The sequence below is a fragment of the Myxocyprinus asiaticus genome, chromosome 4 (assembly GCF_019703515.2).
Source record: "Myxocyprinus asiaticus isolate MX2 ecotype Aquarium Trade chromosome 4, UBuf_Myxa_2, whole genome shotgun sequence".
Taxonomy (NCBI): domain Eukaryota; kingdom Metazoa; phylum Chordata; class Actinopteri; order Cypriniformes; family Catostomidae; genus Myxocyprinus; species Myxocyprinus asiaticus.
The window spans coordinates 18,857,618-18,881,088 of NC_059347.1; the positions used below are offsets into that span (position 1 = coordinate 18,857,618).

General features: G+C 37.5%; 1 protein-coding gene across 1 annotated transcript; it reads right to left on the reverse strand.

Moving 5' to 3' along the window:
• Positions 1-7,564: 7,564 nt before the first annotated feature.
• LOC127439932 (surfeit locus protein 4-like) lies at positions 7,565-22,260 on the reverse strand. The gene is made up of 6 exons (XM_051696231.1): positions 22,056-22,260; positions 16,757-16,943; positions 16,532-16,608; positions 14,266-14,309; positions 13,995-14,181; positions 7,565-9,922 (listed from the first exon to the last, which is right to left on the reverse strand). Exons 1-6 carry the CDS (start codon positions 22,101-22,103, stop codon positions 9,656-9,658), a joined length of 810 nt encoding a protein of 269 aa, XP_051552191.1. The 5' UTR covers positions 22,104-22,260; the 3' UTR covers positions 7,565-9,655.
• Between the last annotated feature and the right edge of the window lie 1,211 nt (positions 22,261-23,471).

Genomic DNA, 23,471 nt, shown 5'->3' on the forward strand with positions numbered 1-23,471 from the left:
GAAATCACCGGTAGATCGGTCACACTTCCTGTGCAGCACTGCAAGGCATTCTTCCCTAACACCCACCCCTCCTTCTCTTTCCTCTACTCCACCACAACATCAACAGGTTGCCCTTGTTATGATCAAAGAGACTCTTGTGTTTATCCAACACTGACAATAAAAGCAAATGTTACACTTCATGTCAGGGATAAAGGGCTGAAGGAAGTGTGTCGAGCAGGGAGTGCCTGATGCTGACAGATCCCTCAGCACTCCATGAACAGTTCACCTGAGTGCGGTGTGTGCTGGAACGGTGATGGACTAGGCAGCAAGTGGATCTATATGATAATCAAAGCCTGACACCAAAAGAAATAAAAAGTACTTGCCAAGATGACTGCAATTGTTAGTGGGTCTGAATCATGCAAAAAGGTAAAAAGAAAAAAAATCCTGTTTAAAGGTGCACTCAGTCATTTTTTTTCCTAATTTACAAAGATTTACTAATAGTGATTTTGAAACACATGTATAAAATCATGACCACTCATGTGAGTTCAGCCATATCAGTAACATTATAAAAGCTCTTTATTCTACATGGGCGGGGGTTCCCTCATGGGGGCAGCCATGTTAGGATCACATGACCAGCTGTAACTATACTACTTGATATTGGACACTTTCATTCATGGATTAAATTAATCCTGGCTTATTGTGCATAGTGAATTTCTACAATGGCATTGGTAAATGAAAACTACTGTTTGAATGATGCAGCTTCCAGGCCACTAGGTGTCAGTGTAAGACATACTTCATCACAATTGAAAAAATTATTGAGTGCACCTTTAGTTAAGGCTAAAAAACTGGCAGTTGCAGTGGCCAGAAATTCGACTTAAGAATAAAGCGGCCATGTTTCAGGCATTACAGGATGTAATTTTGGTGCATACATGTTTTTCACTATCATGCTGTATTTATTATTAAATGGTATAAGGTGGTAGAGCAAAAGGCCACATGATTACTTAAATTTCATCAAGAGTGGCCCTTTCAGGAGCAATGGCCAATGAATAGACAGTGCACAGTGTCACTCACACAACCAAAAAACACCAGCAAGGTAACACATGTGACACTAACATAATCCAATAAACATGAACTAAACAATAAAATGTAACATAAAACATTCCACTATGCATAACTGATCTCAAAATAATAAGAAATATAAGTATTGCAATAAAATATTATCAAATGTGATAGGTCACGCAGGAACTTCTGGAAACGTCCAATTATAGTTTTTCATCGTAATTTTCACAGTAGTTTACCTTAAAAGTACATATACTGTATATAATATACATTTTCACCATTAACAGGTAAATAATACTTTTTACTTGTAATTTTTTATTACAATATTTTACTGTACAATTACATGTATTGTCTTGTTAAATACATTTTACAAACATTGTAAGGTAACCATTAAACAGTATTTTACTGTAGCATTTTTACATTCATTTTCTGTTAAAGTTACGAAAAAATGTTTAACAGTTTATGAGAGGCTGTGCTATATTGTAAGGATTGCAACCCCTTTAGCGTTAACTATATTTCACAAAATAGCATAACCTTAAGTGTTAAGGACACACATATTATTAAAATCTTAATTAAGTGCAACAAGAACATACAATACCAGTTAAAAGTCTGAACACATGACTGAATTTATGTTTCTCATGATCTCAAAAACCTTTGATCTAAAGGTATGCTTAAATGCTTAAAATTAGTTTTGTAAATAAATAGAATTCCACCTTCGTATGAATTTCTTTACAAAACTGAAATAATTGTAAAAAGTTCACATGGATGAGTTGGACTGAACAGTGAAGGTCAAGCAGCTAATACAGTTGAAAAAGCATCCTAGGTGGATAGATATGTCATTGAAGTTGGTTGAGAGTCTGCAGAACTGTAATCCAGGCAAAGTGTGACTACACAGAAAAAGCTGAAGTATAAGATAGTTCTGATTTGTTTAACTCTTATTAAACTTTTTTAATCATTACATAATTCCCATAGCTCCATTTGTGATATTTTCATTTTGATTCATACTGCAGTTTTATTGTTAAATTGTAAAGTAAAACAGTAATTAGGAAATAGGAAAACAGTAATTTCTTTCCTAGTGATAAAGTTAATAGCTGGAATCTGTAGGTGCTGTGCAGTGATATACACAATACATGAACAAGTATTTTCTGTAATATGCTAGCACAAAATGCTGTACTGGCCAATCAGCATCCCGAACTAGCTGGAGGTGTACTGCAAAAATTTCTCAGCCTAAGACGAGGAGAAAAAAAAGAATAAGCACACTGAACCAACCAGACAGCAACCACAAACCAACTCTGCTGGAGATGCCCAACTCTTGATTAAATTATCTGACAATCTGTCAACAATATCATTGATTTCACAGTGCCAGTATTGAGAACAGACAACTGTTTAACCAAATAATCTATCAAATGATTGACAGCACTAACAAGTGTGAGAAAGAACCCACATTTCCACACACGTCACATCAAAGAGCAGCACAAGCATGACACCATTGAATATGGGCACAACTTGACTTGCTGAACTTGAGTCACCCTCACCGATGACCCCTTTTATGGCTTATGAGGAGCGTCGCTCATGAATGCCTTCGATTTTGCAGCATATGGTTAATGGTGACATTTGGCTGTCAGAGTAAAAGTGTCCCCCACACACAGTGGCCTGCGGCTGGGCCTCCAACAATGGCCTGGCCCACAGTGGACACACACACTTCCAGCTGTGGCTGACCATCCTGGCCTCTTCTCTGGCTCCCATGAAATTGGAAATTATCAGGGCCGTTTCTGGTGACAAATCATTGTCTGTGTGTTCCTGGCACTTTCCGTGGATGTAAAGAGACTGAAGCAAGGAAGAACATCTTTTTGATGGCACTTGAAGGCTGACCTCGTCACCCTCTTCCTTCAAAAGTGTGACCCCCATGGAGACCAACTCAAAGTGTGGCCTGGGGTTGACTCTCTTAAAGTGCCACATTCTTCTTTAACTGTTCCACATTTCCTTGAGAGGAACCAAAACCTTCAATATGCAAACAGGAATACTGGAACTTTCTTCAATCAGTTTGTCTACACCTTTAACGAGAAGGATAAGGAACTAGAAGTTAAAAGGATAGTTCACCTATAAATGGAAATTCCGTTGTCAGTTTTTCACCTTATGTTGTTCAATACCCAAATTACTTTCTTTCAACTGTGGAACACACAAGGAGATGTTAGGGAGAATATTAGGGAATGACATTCTCTGTCACCATTCACTTTCATTGTATCTTCCACGGAAGACAGAAACTCATATGGGTTTGGAACAACATGATGGTGAATAAATAACAACAGAATTTTCATTTTGGGGTGAAAAAAAAAAAACTCCTTCAATTGTGAATTGGGTGTATATGATAAAACAGAACACTGCGGTATCTCCAATGACCTGTATCTGAACTCTTCAAACCTGTGCTACTGTAGCCAAGAAAGCAGGCCGTATTTGTGTACAAATAATGTTTTCTTGACAGAGCAATTGCTGCTTGGCTGAAGGCTGAAGGCTGAGGAAGTGAGGGTGGGCACAAAGAGGAAGAAAACAAAAAGATAAACAGCAGTTGCCAGTTGCTAGATGGGCCAAAGTCTGCAAACCTTAAAAAAATCAATCCTGTGTGAAATTTCTTACAAGAAAAGTGGATATATTAAAGACAACTGCTTTTGTAAACTGAAATGTCATACATTCCAACTCATTCCCAGATAGCGCATGTACATCTCCGAGATGTCTGTTTAAGAGCGTTTCATCTGAAAACCATTTCATTTTAATTACATCTGCTAAATATCTTTAAAAAATCAGATTTACAAACATTCTTAAACATAAACGTCTCAAAGATGTCTTATTGACAGCCGAGAGGAAACATCTTATAGATGTATTGCAGATGAGCAAACAACCTAAAAAAATACCTTTTCCAGATGTAAACATAATCTTTTGGATTTCCACTATGGTATTCCTTGATTATCCTTGGAGTACCATTTATATACCATTCCAGGTAACACACGTACATCTTCAAGCAGTGGTGTAGTCAGGGGTGGGGTGGGGTGGACCCACCCCGAATTCTGAATTCTTTGACTTCAAATATATATTTATAAATAGTTTTATTTCTAAAAGTGTGAAAGAACCGTTTGAATGCGCTGCTTCTCTGTTAAGGAAAATTTGGGAAAAATAATGTATGGACGAAAACTTGGCCCATCCATTTTTGATGAGGACAACCAAAAGTAATTTCCTGGCAATGCCCTTGTCTCTGACATTGTCTTTGACATTCAGCAAATGTCTTTGAGGTGTTTACGAGTTTTAATGTTTGTAAATTTGATCTTTTTTAGATATTTAGCAGAAGTTAGATAGTGATGCTTTCCAGATTAAACGCTCTTAAACAGATATCTCAGAGATGTACGTGTTCTACCTGAGATGGTACTGCAAGGTATATCATGTATTACTCTACTGCAACTTGGATTTGATCACATAGTAAAAAAAAAAAAAAAAAAGATGCTATTAAATCAGATATTTTTGGTTATATAATTGATATAATTGTTATACTCTCATGCTCAGTATGAAAACAAGGCCAACCTTTATGTATAGTTGCATTTTGACAATTATGAAATCCACATAGAAACACAAAAGTAGCAAAGAACATGCACAGTGCTGTGGAAAAAGTATTTGCCCCCTTCCTTATTTCTTCTGTTTTTGTGTATTTTTCATACTAAATTGTTTCAGATCTTCAAACGAGATATAACATGAAACAAAGGCAACCTGAGTAAATACAAAATACAGTTAATATATATATATTATATATATATATATTTTTTTTTTTTTTTTCATTGAAGCAAAAAAGTTATCCAACATCTATACCACCCATGTGAAAAACTAACTGCCCCCTTAAACTTAATAGCTAGTTGTGCCACCTTTAGCAGCAACAACTGCAACCAAACACTTCCAATAACTGGAGATCAGTCTTTCACAACATTGGTGGAATTTTGACCCAAACTTCTTTGCAGAACTGCTTTAGTTCAGCCACATTGGAGGGTTTTCGAGCATGAACTGTCCATATAAGGTCTTGCCACAGCATCTCAATTGGGTTCAAGTCAGGACTTTGACTAGGCCACTCCAGAACTTTAATAAGCCATTCAGAGGTGGACTTACTCCTATGCTTTGGATAACTGTCTTGCTGCATAATCCAGTTGTGCTTGAGTGTCAACTCACGGACTGATGACCGGACGTACTCCTTTAGGATTTTCTGGTTGAGAACAGAATTCATGTTTCCATCAATTATTGCAAGTCACATTGTCCCTGAAGCAGCTAAGCATCCCCACATCATCACACTATCACCACCATGCTTGATCGTAGTTATGATGTTCTTTTTGTGGAATTCTGTGTTTGATTTATGTTAGATGTAACGGGACCCCTGTCTTCCAAACAGTTCCACAGAACATTCTCCCAAAAGTTTTGAGGATCATCAAGGTGTGTTTTGGCAAAATTCAGATGAGCTGATAATGTTCTTCTGGGTTAGCAGTGGTTTTTGCCTTGCCACTCTTCCATGGATGGCATTTTTGACCAGTGTTTTTCTGATAGTGGAGTCATGAACAGTGACCTTTATTGATGCAAGAGAGGCCTGCAGTTCCTTGGTTGTTGTTCTTGTGACTTTGTGCCTACCTGGACATGTCGTCGCTGTGCTCTTGGAGGAATTTTGGAAGGTCGGCCACTTCTGGCAAGGTTCACTACTGTGCCAAGTTTTCTCCATTTGGAGATAATGGCTCTCACTGTGGTTCTTTGGAGTCCCAGAGCCTTTGAAATAGCTTTGTATCCCTTCCCAGACTCATGTATTTCAATCACTTTTTTCCTCATTTCTGGGATTTCTTTCGACCTTGGCATAGTGTGCTACTGGGTGAGACCTTTTAGCCAACTTCATGCCGCTGAAAAAGTTCAATTTAGGTGTTGATTTAATTGAACAGGGCTGGCAGTAATCAGACCTGGGTGTGTCTAGTCCAGCTGAACTCCATTATGAATGCAGTTTCATAGATTTGGGGATTTAGTAACTGAGGGGCAAATACTTTTCACACAGGCCCAGTTGGTGTTGGATAACTTTTTTGCTTCAGTAAATAACATTATAATTTAAAAACTGTATTTTAGAATACAGAAGAAATCAGGCAAATACTTTTTCACAGCACTGTATTATAAAAGAACAGCAGTACCTTATTTGAAGACTGGGCAGGGTAAAGTAATTGAATGATGATTACGCCTTGATGAGACTTTTAATATCACATTTAAGCACAGTGGTGGTCCTGATATATACCATTAGAAACACCCGGAGCGTCATCTACTGCTCAAACGGAGGGCTGCAATCGTTGTCGATGGACAATCAGTTTCCAAATAAACCAAAAATTGGTATAGAAATGTATCTTGACAACCAATCTTTCCTAACAAAGTAACATATAATTACCACAATCCAATCATTATTGCAACTCTATTGTCAAATTATAATGGGATATAATTTAAACGGTGCAAGATACTTTCAGAATATCTCATTTGATCGGTCATTTATTATTATTTTTTTCTCATGACAGTAGTGGTTATATATGAAGTTATCACAACCGCAGCATGGCAGGCCGATTCAACTTTTAATCAAAAGTCTTCATGTGTGTGACAAATAATAAAACCTGAACCTGAGTTCACATCTGCATTTCCTCTACTGTATAGAAATATCACAGAAAAGCAAGACTAATAAAATATGTAATATATATTTTTATTTAATATGATTAAAGCATTAATAATAATCACCTAAGGGTTGTCGCTTGAGGTTTACAGCAGCCCAGCTGGCCGTCTGTGATGCACATAAATGCGGTCTATGTCGGCTACTGGCAGGTGCAGCGGCGCAGACAGAGGCAGTTGTGTCGGTTGCGCTCAATCCTTATGTGCACTTGCAGGCAAGCGGTGAGAAAGCGTCTTCTAAACTGTGAATGTGTATGAGAGAAGGCTGCCGGCAGTTTGCCAAATGGGTGGCGTTGCTCATTGAAGTACCAAGTATTAATATACGCATTAAGAGAAAGAAAAAATAATTGCAACGAGATACCTTGACACCTCAACACTGCAGTTTAAATGACGACATTAATGATTCTGGTCAATTTGTTGATTGTTGAGAATGAGTTTCTGAGAACTGTGAAGACAGACTGTCCAGTCTGATGGTCATCTGCTATCCACAGAGACTCATATCCTGCTGCTTGAATACCTGTTTTCCTTATAAAGTTGCCTCATTCTTCAGCTCCGACCTCTGGAAGGCCATGCTGCTCCACCTGATTGTTGTGAAGGTGACAGAGTTTGAACCATATTATGACCAAGCAACAAGCAGTACTTATTTACGTTCATTGGACAAAATGTCTGTTCAATGTATGTTTTCATGTAGACAAGAGGGGTTTTGCTTTTTTTTGAATATCACTTCAGTTTTTATTGTTATTTATGCTTAATTTTTTTTTTTTTTTTTTTTTGCATGGTTTACTGTGAAGATAAAAAGAAAACTAAACAACTGATATCATTTTTTCTTTTCCCTTTATATGTCAAAACAAACATTTAAAACATTTAGAAAACCAATTTTTTTTTTCTGTTATTTCTTTTTGTACAAAGAGTTTGACAAACCACAGGGTTTAATTTTTCTCATCTCACTCTCTTGCTTGTTTTGTAAACTTCAAAGTGACCTGACAACAGACAGCGAACATGAAACTAATAATTCCTTACACTGACACGAGAAGCCAACAAATCTAAAGAATGCTTTTTTCTTTTCATTTTTTTTTTTTTTTAAGAAATAAACTTTAAGGCCATTTAACTTTTTCATCTTTATGTTGCACACTTTTAAAAATGGTAGAGAATATGCATGAAGAGATTTGTTTTCTCTATGTTCACCTAGATTTTGATTATTTTGTGACTTGTTTGGCCTGTTGGACAGGGAAAGACCAGGGACTTGCCCATTGAGCCAAATAAAACAACAGTGTGTAGCAAATTTCAACACATCAACAAATGTCAGTTTAAAGAATAGTTCACCCAAAAATGAAAATTCTCTCATCTTTTACTCACCCTCATACCATCCCAGGTGTGTATGACTTTCTTCAGCAGAACACAAATTATGATTTTTAGAAGAATATCTCAGCCCTGTAGGTCCATAAAATGAAAGTGAATGGGTGCCAACTTTCTGAAGCTCCAAAAAATACATATAGCCATCATAAAAATAATCCATATGATTCCAGTGGTCTAATTAATGTCTTCTTAAGTGAAACACTGGGTGTGTATGAAACAGATACATTTTTTAAAACTTTTTTTACAAAAAATGTTTGCTTTCAGCCAGCTTGAATTTTGTACATTGACGAGAATGAAGTTTGTAACGTAACGCAAGTGTGTAAGTCTCCTCTTCATAGATATTCATACATAGATCCCTTATTAGCAAATGTTTCTATGGACTGCGATACTGTTTCTACACAAAAGCAGCTAATGCAGCAAAGAGCTCGGTCATCTCCTCCATTCACTCACTTGCATTTAAACCGATTCAAACAGCTCTTCTTGTTCACTGTTCCAAGATGGCGTGCAGTTGACATATTCAAACCAGCCGAATGAGGCATCTATGTATGATTCTATATGCTCCTCTATTGTAAACAACACGGCGCTTCTGTTTATTTTTTCCGTATTTCATGCGGCAGTTTTCACGTGAACTTGCCAACACGCTTGACATCGACCCTCGTGAATTAAAAAAAAAAAAAAAAAAAAAAAAAACACTTTTTAAATATTTATCTATTTCATACACACCCAGCGTTTTGCTTCAGAGGACATTAATTAGACCACTGAAAAAATTGGCACCCATTCACTTGCATTTTATGGACCTACAGAGTTGAGATATTCTTCTAAAAATCTTCATTTGTGTTCTGCTGAAGAAAGTCAGTCAAACACATCTGGGATGGCATGAGGGTAAGTGATGAGAGAATTTTCATTTTTGGGTGAACCAATCCTTTAAAACCAGCCCAGTGACAGCAAATTTGACAATGTCTGACCCATTAATCAACAACTTCTTGCTGATATAGAAACACAAATTTCAATGACATCTACTTTCATGTTGATTTACTTTAAATTCTCATCTTGATGAACTAATAGGTAACCTGAATTTGAAGGCATAAGTATTACTATAGAGAATGACATGAAGAAAATGGATGTCTTTGGTAAGCTGACTGCAGTTGGCACCCCGAAAAAAAGAAAAGGGCAAAATGACAGGGCAATGGAGAACAATTTGTTATTCCTTCAATTATGGCAGTTAAACGTGTATAACATGGATAATACAGATTTGGGGGGGTTCAAATAACAGAATCTGACCTGATACTTAGAAAATAAATATGATAACCTAATGTCTAAAATGCTTGGCAGAAATAATTCAGTATGCAGGCAAGATGAAAACAAAGACAGTGCATGAGATGTGGAGAGTGGGTCGTTCTGTTGGTCCTGGGATCTTTATGAGGTCACATCTCAATTCAGCTCAGTCCTCCCTAAGTAGTGTACCTGCTTTGAGGCATAACTGCAAGGAAATTCTATTTTCAAAGGGCAAACTACAGAGCGAACGAGTGAGCCGTTTGAGTTCAGTCCAGTCTCACCACTCTTTCTTTTTCTCATCCATAGACACTCCACCTGGACCTAGTGCTACTACCAGCAGAAGGCCTCCGATGACAGATGTGGTCTGGAAGAAGTCGTACTTGAGGAAGTCGTGCATGGGTTTGTAGGCTGGTATGGTCCAGAAAGCATTGAAGTACACGTTGACTGCCAGCAGCCAGATGACCAGGGTGAGAGCAGCCAGCTTAGTCTTAAAGCCAATAGCCACTAGGACAATAAGAGCTGTTCCCACCATGTTCTGCAAGATCTAAGCCAAACGGATATAAACACAGATATGAGCTTTGTGACAGTAAAAACAATTACCATGAGAAATAAGAAGTCAGAGACTTTAGGTTAATGCACAAATATATAGGAAAAGGGAACACTCAAATAATTTCTGTGATAAAATGTCTTGTGCACGTCTGACCTCTAGTGGCAAAAAAGGCTTATTGCAATGGAGTAGGCAAACCATTACAGGGTTAGTTCACCTAAAAATTTAAATTCTCTCATGATTTACTTGTCCTTTAGCCATTCCAGATGTGTATGATTTTCCTTCTTCAGCAGAACCGAAATTAAGATTTTTATAAGCAGGTTTCAGCTCAGTTTGTCCATACAAAGCATGTAAACGGATGCCATCAGGCTGCTGGCTATTTGACGGTCCAAAAGGCATATTTAGGCAGCATAACAGTAATCCACGCGACTCCAGTCGATCAATTAATGTGTTCTGTAGCAAACCGAAATGTTGGTGTAAGAAACAAATCGATAATTAAAACGTTTTTAACTTTACATCGTTGCTTCCGGCCAGTGCTGAGATGCTGTTTGAAATGAACTAACTCTCGCGTGACATTTGTTCCTCTGTATACAAAGCGCGCGCTTCCAACTTCTCGCTTGAACGCGCCATAGCGCTTACATCACTGATACGTTGACTGCTGGCAGAAAGCGTTTTTTTTTTTAAAGGTTAATCAAGTTTTAATTATCGATTTGGTTTTACACAATCCTATTGATTTGCTTTAGAAGATATTAATTGATCGACTGGAGTCATGTGAATTACGTTTATGCTGCCTAAATATACCTTCTGGACCGTCAAACAGCCAGCAGCCTGATGGCACCCATTTACACGCATTGTATGGACAAACTGAGCTGAAATCTGCTTATAAAAAAATTTCACTTCATTTCTGCTGAAGATGGAAAGTCATACCTTTAAGCTATCCCAAATGTGTAAGTAAATCAAGAGAGGATATTCATTTTTGTGTGAACTATACCTTAACAAATACTGTAATTCACCCAAAAATGAAAACTCTGTCATCATTAACTAACCCGTGTGTCGTTCCAAAACCATATGACCTATCGTATGCCTACAGAAGACTGGGAATATTGCACACAGGCAGCATGGACTACTTTTAATTTTATTTATTTATTTTTTTAAGCTGCCACTGTATAGAATAGATTCGAAAGACTGGGATATTCATTATTTTTTCCTTTTGTGTTCTATGCAAGCAAGCAAGTCATATGGGTTTGAACTATTCCACAAATGACATTTTATGAGATCAATGATGACAACTTGTCTTGTTTTTACAACAACCATGTTTGAAATGCCAAATACATCATGTTCAGTCTGAATGACATTCCCACTGTAATAAACACCATACATTTACAGTATTAGGATAAACTGATCATGGTTTAAGTCACCGTCAGAATCAGGGTATCATTAAGCAACTGACACAAATGCTGCATTACAGCCAGACCACATCCTGAGCAACGCAATCACAATATCTTCTGTATTATGAGTAAGCCTTAAGCATTTTTTGACATTCTGCCAACTCTTAAGATGGCACAGAGCTGGGCTTATGAGTATAACCAATAAAAACGCAGAAAAGGCTAACTTGATTCTCCACATTTATTCGTGAAGGCCGTTTTAAATGTGAAAGTTGTTGAAAGATCTGCATGCAAGCCTATTAAAAAAGTGCTTAGAGAAATGGTTGTAATATTCTAAATGCCATATTTCTTTGCCAGTTGCCATTTAGGTAGCTATTTTTTAGAGGAGCTTCCAATGTTAACATGAAAGCCTTGATTAGTTTGTGATTAAGCCGTGAGGATAATACCCTCATCAATGCTGAAACTACTAATTACAAAAAAAGACAACAGAAAAATAATAATTATACTTAACAAAAAGAAAATGAAGACAATTTTAGCACCATAAAGGTTTTTTTCATAACAATTAAGCACTCCCTATATTGTCAGTAGCCTACTGTAATGTGAAAAAAAAAAAAAAAACTAATTCCTATTACTGTATAGTGAAAAACAATATTTAAATGATATATTATTCAAGTAGTAATGTATGCATGTATTTTATTGTTTAATGCCATATCAGCATCAAATGCAATTTACATGGCAAGTAAAAGGTGAGATCCATCAATGAAGCAAATAATTAAAAACAGTGAAAATGAATAAAAGGAGAAACCAAACAAACAACTAATCTTCATGCCGAAAATGTTTAATATACATAGGATTTTTAAATTGTATTTGTGATAATCAAATACATTTTTAAATGACAACTTTAGGAATACCATATAGTAATATTTGTGATACTGAATTTATGCTGATTTTAATCCACAAAGATTTTTTTTTCTTTTTTTTTTTTTTTCTTGGCACCCAGACAATGACATTGTTTTTCTACATTACAGTAATAAGAATGATTTTTTTTTTTTTTTTTGCAATGGACTATTGCACAACTGCTTCCGCATTCTACTAAGTGAGGCCCAGCAGAGGTTTATCCAAGGGAAGGCAGATCGTTTCTACTCTTTAGGGCCATCAGATGATTTAAGAAATAAATAATGTTTTTGGCGTTAATGGACTAATCTCAAATGTATAATTTACCTCTAAATATATATATATTTTTCTTTCCAAATGTAGCTAAATAAAACATTTATATTCTGCGTCAGTCCACCACTGGCCATCTTTTTAACACGTGTTTCCTTCATTGATGATATTTTATACCTGTTGAGCTTCAACGAATGCACAGGACTTTACTTTTGTTAAATGTCCCATGTGGATTTGATTCCTCAATAAATTAGCCGTTCTCTTACTCTGACCAAGCTTTAAAAATCACTCCAAGTGGAATAAAGCAGTTTTAATGTCCAATTGAATAAATACATTAACTGCGATTAAATATATCTAATATTATAACTCATTATCTTTTGCAGCTATTTTACTTATGCATTTACATAACATAGAGCGATATACTTATCAATGAAACACAGTTACACAAAACAGAAATTAATAAATGTATTTAATAAAAACGGGGTGTGTTCGTCAGATCTCTCCCTCCTCCCTTACACATAGAGAACTGGAGTGTTTGAAGCATGTAGTTGTTTCATTCTAAAAGTGCTGGTGCTGACACCCTTCTCTAGTCTTTCAACCTTCTGTCATGTGCGGTTCAAGCTGATTTGTGGTTAAATGTCTGCTACAGACCTTCAAGTGAGAAGAAACAGTGAAATGCACTTGAAGTGTTTACCAACCACTGCTTTCTCGGATCGTCTCAGGCTGAATTAAAACTTTAAAAACTGCTATTCCACTGAATTTTTAAGACGCAGTAATGTTCAGTCTCTGAAAATATCCGTACTTAATAATTTCCTTCCAAACACTAATTTTAAGTGGAGCTTCGGGAACTAGGCAACTAAGGCACATTGCAAACGCATATAACCGGAAACTAGCAAGTGCTCGAGCACCGAATGCGCGCGGCATGATTTTTTTAACCTTGCATACTCATGCGCAGTATACACATGCACCTGAAATTATTTGCACTAATAAGAGTCCACAAGGTGGCAACACTCACCGTTAAGCCATCATAAAGCACTTGAGATGTATTCAGCGCTAAACAACAGGAGGGTAATGTGGAAACAACAACAGTGGATGTGCACTTCAAGAGCGCGTGTATGAGGAGGTCAGGAGATACCTGCATTTGTATAACTTGAGTCTGAAGGACTATAAAGACATCTTTATGGGTCTAAACTCCTGAAGAGAAATAGTCCAGTAACTCTCAGCAGTCTAACGCGCTAACTGCCTGTGTATGTCAAATGAAGTATACTTTGAAAGGTGAGCGTTCGACGGAACGCACTACGCAGACAATAAGTGTTCACGTTAAAACCGAAGTATACTTTGGGTTTAACAGTCATGACAATAATGTCACAAGGCAAATAAACTCAATGGTTCTACAATAGACTTCTTTTTCTTTATGCACTACACCATTTCTTTTTTTTTTCTTTAATTTGAGTGAAATATGACCCCAGACATTTCTTTATAAGATTCACCCTTTTACCAAGCTGAGGATGTTTGCTCACTGAGAGGAAGCTTGTGTCAAAGTGGAGCAGCGTCATAAACATGAGCACCAACAGGACTCTGCCTCCGAGCTGCATGTACTGCTTAGGAGAGCTCTCTCTCATAGTGGGAACTCCAGCAAACATACTCCTGCCCTCAGAGCGGGACTCAGCAAGGAGCAGCAACAGACCTCCACCCAGGGCCAAATTCCTGACAGAGAGAGTAGAGAAGTCAATCCAGGTGAAATTAAAGCATAATCCATGTTGCATGTTCCTTAGCCTTCAAAAAGCTTACCTCATCAAAAACTTTGGGTCCCAAAGAATGCTATAGGCAACAGTCTGGAACAGATAAAGATCATGATTGTAATGAAACCATTTAACTTATAGTCCTATTCAAAGATGGTGTTTAAAGGGATAGTTTACCCAAAAATGAAAAATCACCCTCATGATATCCCAGGTGTGTATGACTTTCTTCACCAGAACACATTTAAAGAAAAATAGAAAAATATCTTAGCTCAGTAAGTCCTTAAAATGCAAGTGAATGGAGATTTCTCATTTGAAGCTCCAAAAATCACAGACAGTCAGCATAAACGTCATTGATACGACTCCAGCTGTTAAATTAATGTCTTCTAAAGTGATACGATCACTTTTGGTGCAACGAAAATAAACATACAGATCTAAACCAAAACCAACCAAGCTACTGTACAGCATTCCTCCTTCTCACTTGTAAACAGCGCTGCTCTCCCGGCTGTGACGCATGTGCCTCAGTTCTCGCGTTTTTTTATGCCAATGCGATAAAGTCACAAGCGCTTACCACTGCTGAACGGAAGCATGATTTAGTGTTTAAAAAAAAAGTACATAAATATTGATCTTCTTCGCACCAAAAGTGATCGTGTCGCTTTGGAAGACATTAACCGCTAGAGTCATATCAATGATGCTTATGCTGACTGTCTGTGATTTTTGGAGCTTCAAAAGAGAAATCTCCATTCGCTTGCATTTGAAGGACCTACTGAGCTAAGATATTTTTCTATTTTCTCCAAATGTGTTCTGGTGAAGAAAGAAAGTCATACACACCTGGGATATCATGATGAGTGAATAATGAGAGAATTTTCATCTTTTGGTTAACTATCCCTTTAATTACAGTCTTAGTTGCCGTTCACGAGGAGCGTGTTTTGCATCTATTGGTGCTGATTTTGAATGGTTTTTCTTTGTAGATGGACGTCTTTGAACATCACCTCACATCTTGCTGTTTTTGTCAGCATCTTGTTCATGAATGCCACGATTTTAAGATTCTGTTTTAAGTTAAAAAGAACTTGACCTTTAAAAAACATGTCTTAAGAGACCTGCAATCTGTTCCATTTTTTGAGCATAAATATACTAGTTTTTTAATGCAAGAACACTTTTGGTGTGAATGGCCCCTAAGGTGGTTCTATGTTAAAGTAAAAGAACATGAAAGGAATATTCCGGGTTCAATACAAGTTTAGCTCAAATGACAGCATTAGTGGCATAATGTTGATCAACACAAAAATAAATTTTGATTTGTCCCTCCTTTTCATAAAAAATAAAAAAAAGAGAAAAAAATCTGGGTTACAGTGAAACACATACAATGGAAGTGAATGGGGCCAATCGGTTATTGTTAAAATACTGTTTCAATTATCTAGTCACAAGACATAAACTTTATACAAGTTAACATGATTTTAGCATGATAAAATCAATTACTGACCTTTTCTATATAAAGTTATATCCAATAATAAATCTTTGCTATGACGATGTAACGGTGTAAACCCTATAACAACTGTAAAAATGACGATTTAAACAACTTAGCTCAAATAATACACACGTTTTAACAAAAGTAATAATGTAAGTGCTTTTATAAAATTTTAAGCTTCACATTTTGGGGACCTGGGTTGCTCAGTGAGTATTGATGTTAACTACTACCCCTGGAGTCGTGAGTTCGAATCCAGGGTGTGCTGAGTGACTCCAGCCAGGTCTCCTAAGCAACCAAATTAGCCCGGATGCTAGGGAGGGTAGCGTCACATGGGGTAATCTCCTCATGGTCGTGATTAGTAGTTCTCGCTCTCAATGGGGTGCGTGGTAAGTTGTGTATGGATCGCGGAGAGTAGCATGAGCCTCCAAATGCTGGGAGTCTCAGCGGTATCACGCACAACGAGCTACGTGATAAGATGCGCAGATTGACGGTCTCAGAAGCGGAGGCAACTGAGACTAGTCCTCCACCACCCGGATTGAGGTGAGTAACTGCGCCACCACGAGGACCTACTAAGTAGTGGGAATTGGGCATTCCAAACAGGGAGAAAAGGGGATAAAAAAAAATAAATAAAAAAAGCTTCATATTTCTGCCTTTAAACCCTCCAAAAATTCACTTCCATTGTAAGTGCCTCATTGTAACCTCGATTTTTTTCGTAATTTTTTTTTTTTTTTTTAAAGAAAAGGGAGGGATGGACAAAATTATTTTCTGGTTATCAACATTATGCCACAAATGCTGTTGATTGAGCTTTACTTGTACTGATCCTGGAATATTCCTTTAATAATCCTGCTCACACCTGCAAGGCGATGATTCCGAATAATCCAAAGCAGGCATACTGCACAAAATTTCTGCTCAGGATCAGTATACAGCCACCTGTTTAAGAAATACGATAATAATAATAAAAAAAATAATTCTATCAAAAAAAAAAAACAAACTGTTTAACAGAAATCTAAAGACATTTACAGGAGCCATTATAACTGGGTCAAAGATTTTTCCATTGAATAGAATGAATTACACTTACCCAGCTGCCCTAACAAGTTGATTAAGACAAACAGTGTGGCAAGGAAGAATCCACATCCCCACGTCGTGTCGATATACTCTTTCTGCTCACTCCACTGGAACCACATCCTAATGCCATCCTCCAGAAATGTACTGATCAGACAGAGGCGCGCTATGTGAGGCAGGTACTGCTTCGTCATCCTAAGGAACTAGAGATGAACAAAAGGGCAGAGATATGAAACAGCGATTTCTGGTAACTAAGATAAGTAACTTAGACAGCTTATCAGAAGATCATTTTTGTTTATGTCTTAAAGATTTTGACATGAAAAACATGTCATTAGCAATATAATGCCATTCTGAAGTCATCTTAAAAGCGAAAAGTTCGCCCTAAAATGCAAATTCTGATTTTTGAATGAAACTGACATTTTTTAAATGAAAATTCTGTCATCATTAACTCACCCTCATGCTATTACAAACCCTTGTGTGGAACACAAAAGTAAATGTCAGTCTTCATCACCACTCACTTTCATTGCATCTTTTGTCCATACAATGAAAATGAATGGTGACTGAGGCTGTCGTTCTCCCTAGTATCTCCTTTTGTGTTCCATGCAAGAAAGAAAGTATTACGGGTTTGTAACAGCATGCGGTTGAGTAAATTATGACAATTTTCTTTTTTGGGTGCACTATCCCTTTAAGGCAATAATATTGGACTATAATTAGAGACCACACCTGAGGTCCAAGTCAGCATTCAGGACCCGGTTGAGACAGAACAATGTTAAAAGGAAAGGTGGATGGTGTTACATTTATTTTTGGTGTCTAGCCCAGATTTATGGAATTAGAAAAGCTACTCTGATCCCAGTGTCACGTTACACTAATGACCTCAATGATCTGATACTTTTAAACCAACAAAAAGAACCAGGAATAAATAGCTGTCTATTGATGTGACAATTTTCCTCAAATTTACAGTACGCCTACTCAAATGTGTAAATGTTTTGGTTATTCACTTACATATTACATCAAGCAAATGCTGAGGCAGCATCTCAAACAGGTGTTGTTCAACGTTCAACCTCTGAGCTCCAATTACCCTTTTCACTTTCCCCTACATTTTCAGCCAATATCAGCGCACAGGTGGCCAAATGTACATCCATATGCTACCGCCGTGTTCATGACTCATTTCCAGCATTTGAATTGCAGCGAATACTGCGGTCTATAAATCACTATCACTTCCTCATGCAACAGGTGTTGTTGAGCAGAGATGTACAGGAATGAATATCTCAGCTCTGTAGGTCCATGCAATGTAAGTGAATGGTGGCCAGAACTGAGGCTAAAAAAACCCCCACAAAGGCAGCACAAAGTAATCTTTAAGACTACAGTGGTTTCATCCATGTCTTCAGAAGCAATATCATAAATGTGGGTGAGAAACAGATCAATATTTCAGTCCTTTTTTCCCCTATAAATCTCCACTTTCACTTCCACATTCTTCTTCTTTTGTTTCTGGCGATTCGCATTCTTCCTGTAAAACGCCACCTACTGGGCAGGGAGGAGAATTTATAGTAAAAAAATGGCTTAATTTTATCTGTTTCTCACCCACACCTATCATCATATTGCTTCTGAGGATGGGTTTTACCACTTGAGTCTTATGGATTACTTTTATGCTGCTTTTGTGTGCTTTTTGGAGATTCAAAGATTTAGTCACCATTCAGTTGCAATGTATGGACCAACAGAGCTGAAATATTCTTCTAAAATCATAATTTGTGTTGTGCAGAAGAAAGTCATACACATCTGGGATGGCATGAGGGTGAGTAAATAATGAGATAATTTTCATTCTATTCACTATCCCTAACTATATAAAGAGCTGTTCAGTAACTCCACAGTCTTGAACATTAGTTTAACGCAATATTAGTTTACTATTGTCTATTATAAACGGATATTAAGGTGTCACTTTTAAGCTTCATTTGTAAGATTCATTTCAAGAATCAGAGAGCTTATATTTGTTTTTTAAGCCTACTTCATGTTGAGCTATTTGGATCCAAATTTTACTGTTTGCTGGTCTGATAATTTAGATTACTACTTGTAAGCTACCTTATGTTTGCATTTAATTATAACACTTTGATAAATGCAGGGCAGACTTTCATAATAATACTCCTTACATCTGCCTGTGATTAACACAACACTGAGCTTTGACAGAGGGCTCTGCTAAGCCCCGCCTCCAGACAATCTACATCAGCACTCAGTCGAGAGTGAGCCAATCAGCATTAAACAAGTACCAAGCAAGACTGAATGAATGGGAAGAGACCACAGGGGCAATGTCTGCTTGACTGTCAACACATTTTTTGCAATCAGTGTGCCTGGAGGTCCTTATTTCCAAGCAGCAGAGGAATATTGAGTATGGGTTACATGGCAAAGCAAGACAGAATTCCAGAATCAAGCAATATTGTGTGAATGAAGTTGAAAAAAAGCATAATAATGAATTATTATGATTACAGATGTCATCGACATGGGACTAAATGACTAAACTAAAATCCTTGAAGATTAGGTTATAATAAAGCAATATATCTATAGAGATAATGACACTAAAGGCCTTGCCAACCCCAGGACTGATAAAATGGTGGCAAATGCATCCGATGCAGGCACAAAACATTCATCAAACCCTTATTAAAGGTGCAATATGTAACTATTTTTTTTAAAAAGAGGATGTGATGTTTGTGCGCGCTCTCGAGAGCCTTGCCTCAGTGCTTCTGCTATTCAACAGCGACAACAAACTGCAACACTAGGTAACGTTATCTTAGAGATGGAATCCAGTAAACGTCTGACTCCCAGCACAACACCGACTCCTACACAAACTCTGAGTAAGCCAAAAAAAAAAAAACATTTATCTACTGAATCCCGTCTGGCTAAGCGGGAACGTGATTGTGGTCGGGCGAAAACTAGAGTGAAAATCGGCAGGGCATTTGATTCCTGGAGGGACCCTTCGTTCGGTTTTGGGGATCAAAACTGACCCTGAATTGGCGTTCTTCTTATTGGACAAGTAAGCTTACAAAACTGCAAAGCATGTGAAATATAGTGCCATAAGGATTGATCTGCGTAATTTTAGCTAACTTGATCTTGCCTGCTAACGCTGATGAATTGCAAGCTACCTTGCTTCGTAACTTTCAAATAATTTAAACGATCTTCTCTATATACTAAAAGTCAGGTATACAGGATACATTTAAGCAAATATGCTGGTTTCTTGATCGTAGTACAACATATGACATACAAAACATACAATAGTGCAACACAACAGTGCAGTGCAACAGTAAACTGTCCAGTATAGTTTGGTAGTATGTAGCTGTATGTGTGTATCAGTGTGCTATGTTAGCTGATAAGTAGTTTTAGTTTAGTCTCAAAGTTTGTAGTAAAACAATCATAACTGTGTAATTTTAATTATGCTACCTCATCTGTCATCATGATGCCGGTGAATCACGTTCAGTCTCTTTGTACGTTACATCATTGTTTTGGCCAATGCTCATGTCCCAATGGAGTGTGTGCATGAGCACGAGCAACAGGTAGCTGGCTGCAGTTCACTTAACGGCCGCAGGTGTCATTAATAACAAGGGTTTCTGAATCTTACATACTGCACCTTTAACTAAAGGTTTAAAATGACTTACTGCTAATAATTAACAGTCAGCATAAAAAAGACCCCCTAACACAAACAATAATCATGCAAATCTACTGAGAGGGTAAAATGCTTATACAATGCGGACAACACAAATGTACTTTACATTAAGGATGTGTATGAGTAATCGATTAATCGAGTACTCGTTCGGCACCAGCTACGCGATTATTAAAACACTACTCGAATACCGCAAATTGATTTTGTGACATTATAAAATGTTTCACAAATGATAAAAATGTGACAGCTTTTATGTAAGCTCCAGGGTAGGGTTGCACCAGCTGTGCGTTAATTCTCACATAAGTTAGGACGTAAAGTTCACACTAAGGGCTTAGTAGTTACTAGTTAGTTTGTAACTAAGTCAGTGCTTAATTTGGTTGCACCACCTGTTCTTAAGGCAAGACTTAACTAGTAGGACGTAAGCTCTCCGTAAAGTAATGTGTAGTTGCATAATATGACGTTTATCCGTATTGATTTAATAAACAGCCTTCAAATTTGTACACAGAAGTGTTAAAAAGCTGTGTTTCAGTTTTATCTCATTACGGTTGATGTTCAAACCTTGTCTGCTCACGTAACTGTCAGCTGTAATAAATCATATTCCCATTAAAAATAGTCATTTATTCATTTTAATGTCCTATATATTTTTTGAATGTGTTGAAACTTGACACCGGGCGACGCACCCTAAAAACTGCGCCGTTAGAACGGTTTCATGCTAAAGAGCCGAATAAAAGTACGTTTTTTCGCTCTCTCGTAAATGTAAACGAGTGTAAATGTCAACATCATAATGTATGTTGAAAGGATTGAAGCCTGTCACACAAAACATGAGCTCACTGATGTCATAAAATATCAGTCTGCTTTTTTATTCCATCAGTTACTCCTGGTGGGAGTCTTCTGTAATTATGTAGTTTATACTTAGGGTTACATCCTACCTAATTTTAATGGTGCAACGCTCAAATATTTAGCAGTGCGTAAATTGTGACTTAGTGTCCATTTACGCCACAACTAGGCTAAGTTGTAACGTAGGTATAGCTGGTGCAGCCGGTCCCTGATGAGTGATCGATTACTCGTTTTTTGTGGGTACTCGACTACAAAATTACTGGATAATGCCCATGCCCACTTTACACCGATGGCCTGATGTCATTTTCCTGTTGCATACGGTCAACACAATTTTATTTTTACCTAACTGTAGTTATCTTAAAAATAAAGCAACAATCACGTTTGCATTTAAGCATCATTTCATTAAACGCGGCGATTCAAATCATTCCTAAAGTTTAAACGCCACTCTCACACTTTGGGTGCACACAGTCCTCATCACCACTAGAAAGCAGCCTTGGGAAATACAGCATAATCATTAGGATACCGAAACATATTTGACTACGAAGACAAATGAAGCCATTACTCAAGCTACTTACGGGTTTAACATTTCTTGATAGTAGAACTAGTTCGAGTTCCTTGATCCGAATCACAAGACTAGAAGTTAGTTGTTCAACAAGTCTCTTTTACAACAATGCAAACATGACGCTCACTCCAAACAGAGACACGGACCTTTCCTAGACTCTGCTTTGAGTAAGCAACATCAGGTTGTTTCTGAAACGACAGAAATGCCCTGAACTCTCCGTGATTTTGTGTCAGTTGGCTAACAGGGCCTTCTGTTCTGTTCTGTTCTTACCTGATCCGCCACGTCCTCCGCGTTGCTCATCAAATCATTCTGAGCCATGACAGCAAAACCAAGCGACAGTTCCTCTCGGCAAGACGCCTTTGATTGTTTATGCTATGTTTGTCTATATCTGTGCCCACTCTAAGATGTGTTACAGGTTTCGCACTAGCTTTGCCTTCCTGTCGTCTGTATGCGTGCGCTAGAATGCCATCTCTCCGCCCCATAATGCCCCGCTGTCTGATCTGTCGCCCCCTGTAGGAAACAAATGTGTCTGCATGCCACGTGTACTAATGCAGTCATAGAGATCAAGCACAGAAGTGACTGTTCACTACTGTCTATTGCCATTGGTACTTTTATTCACCAAAGTGGCATTCAGCTGATCACAATGTATAGTCATGACATTATTTAACGTGAAAAATTACTATTACAATTTGATTGTAATTTTTTTTTTTTTTTTTAAATCCTCCACATTCAGCAATGACAGCTTTGCAGATCCTTGACATTCTAGCTGTCAGTTTGTCCAGATACTCAGGTGACATTTCACCCCACACTTCCTGTAGCAGTTGCCATAGATGTGTCTGTCTTGTTGGGCACTTCTCACTCACCTTACAGTCTAGCTGATCCCACAAAAGCTCAATGGGGTTAAGATCCATAACACTCTTTTCCAATTATCTGTTGTCCAATGTCTGTGTTTCTTTGCCCACTCTAACCTTTTCTTTTTGTTTTTCGGTTTCAAAAGTGGCTTTTTCTTTGCAATTTTTCCCATAAGGCCTGCACCCCTGAGTCTTCTCTTTACTGTACATGAAACTGGTGTTGAGCGGGTAGAATTCAATGAAGCTGTCAGCTGAGGACATGTGAGGCGTCTATTTCTCAAACTAGAGACTCTGATGTACTTATCCTCTTGTTTAGTTGTACATCTGACCTTCCACATCTCTTTCTGTCCTTGTTAGAGCCAGTTGTCCTTTGTCTTTGAAGACTGTAGTGTACACCTTTGTGTGAAATCTTCAGTTTTTTGGCAATTTCAAGCATTGTATAGCCTTCATTCTTCAAAACAATGATTGACTGATGAGTTTCTAGAGAAAGCTGTTTCTTTTTTTGCCATTTTTTGACCTAATATTGACCTTAAGACATGCCAGTCTATTGCATACTGTGGCAACTCAAAAACAAACACAAAGACAATGTTAAGCTTCATTTAATGAACCAAATAGCTTTCAGCAGTGTTTGATATAATGGCAAGTGATTTTCTAGTATCAAATCAGCAATTTAGCATAATTACTCAAGGATAATGTGTTGGAGTGATGGCTGCTGGAAATGGGGCCTGTCTAGATTTGATCAAAAATGACTTTTTTCTAATAGTGATGGTGCTGTTTTTCACATCAGTAATGTCCTGACTATACTTTGTGATCAGTTTAATGCCACTTTGATGAA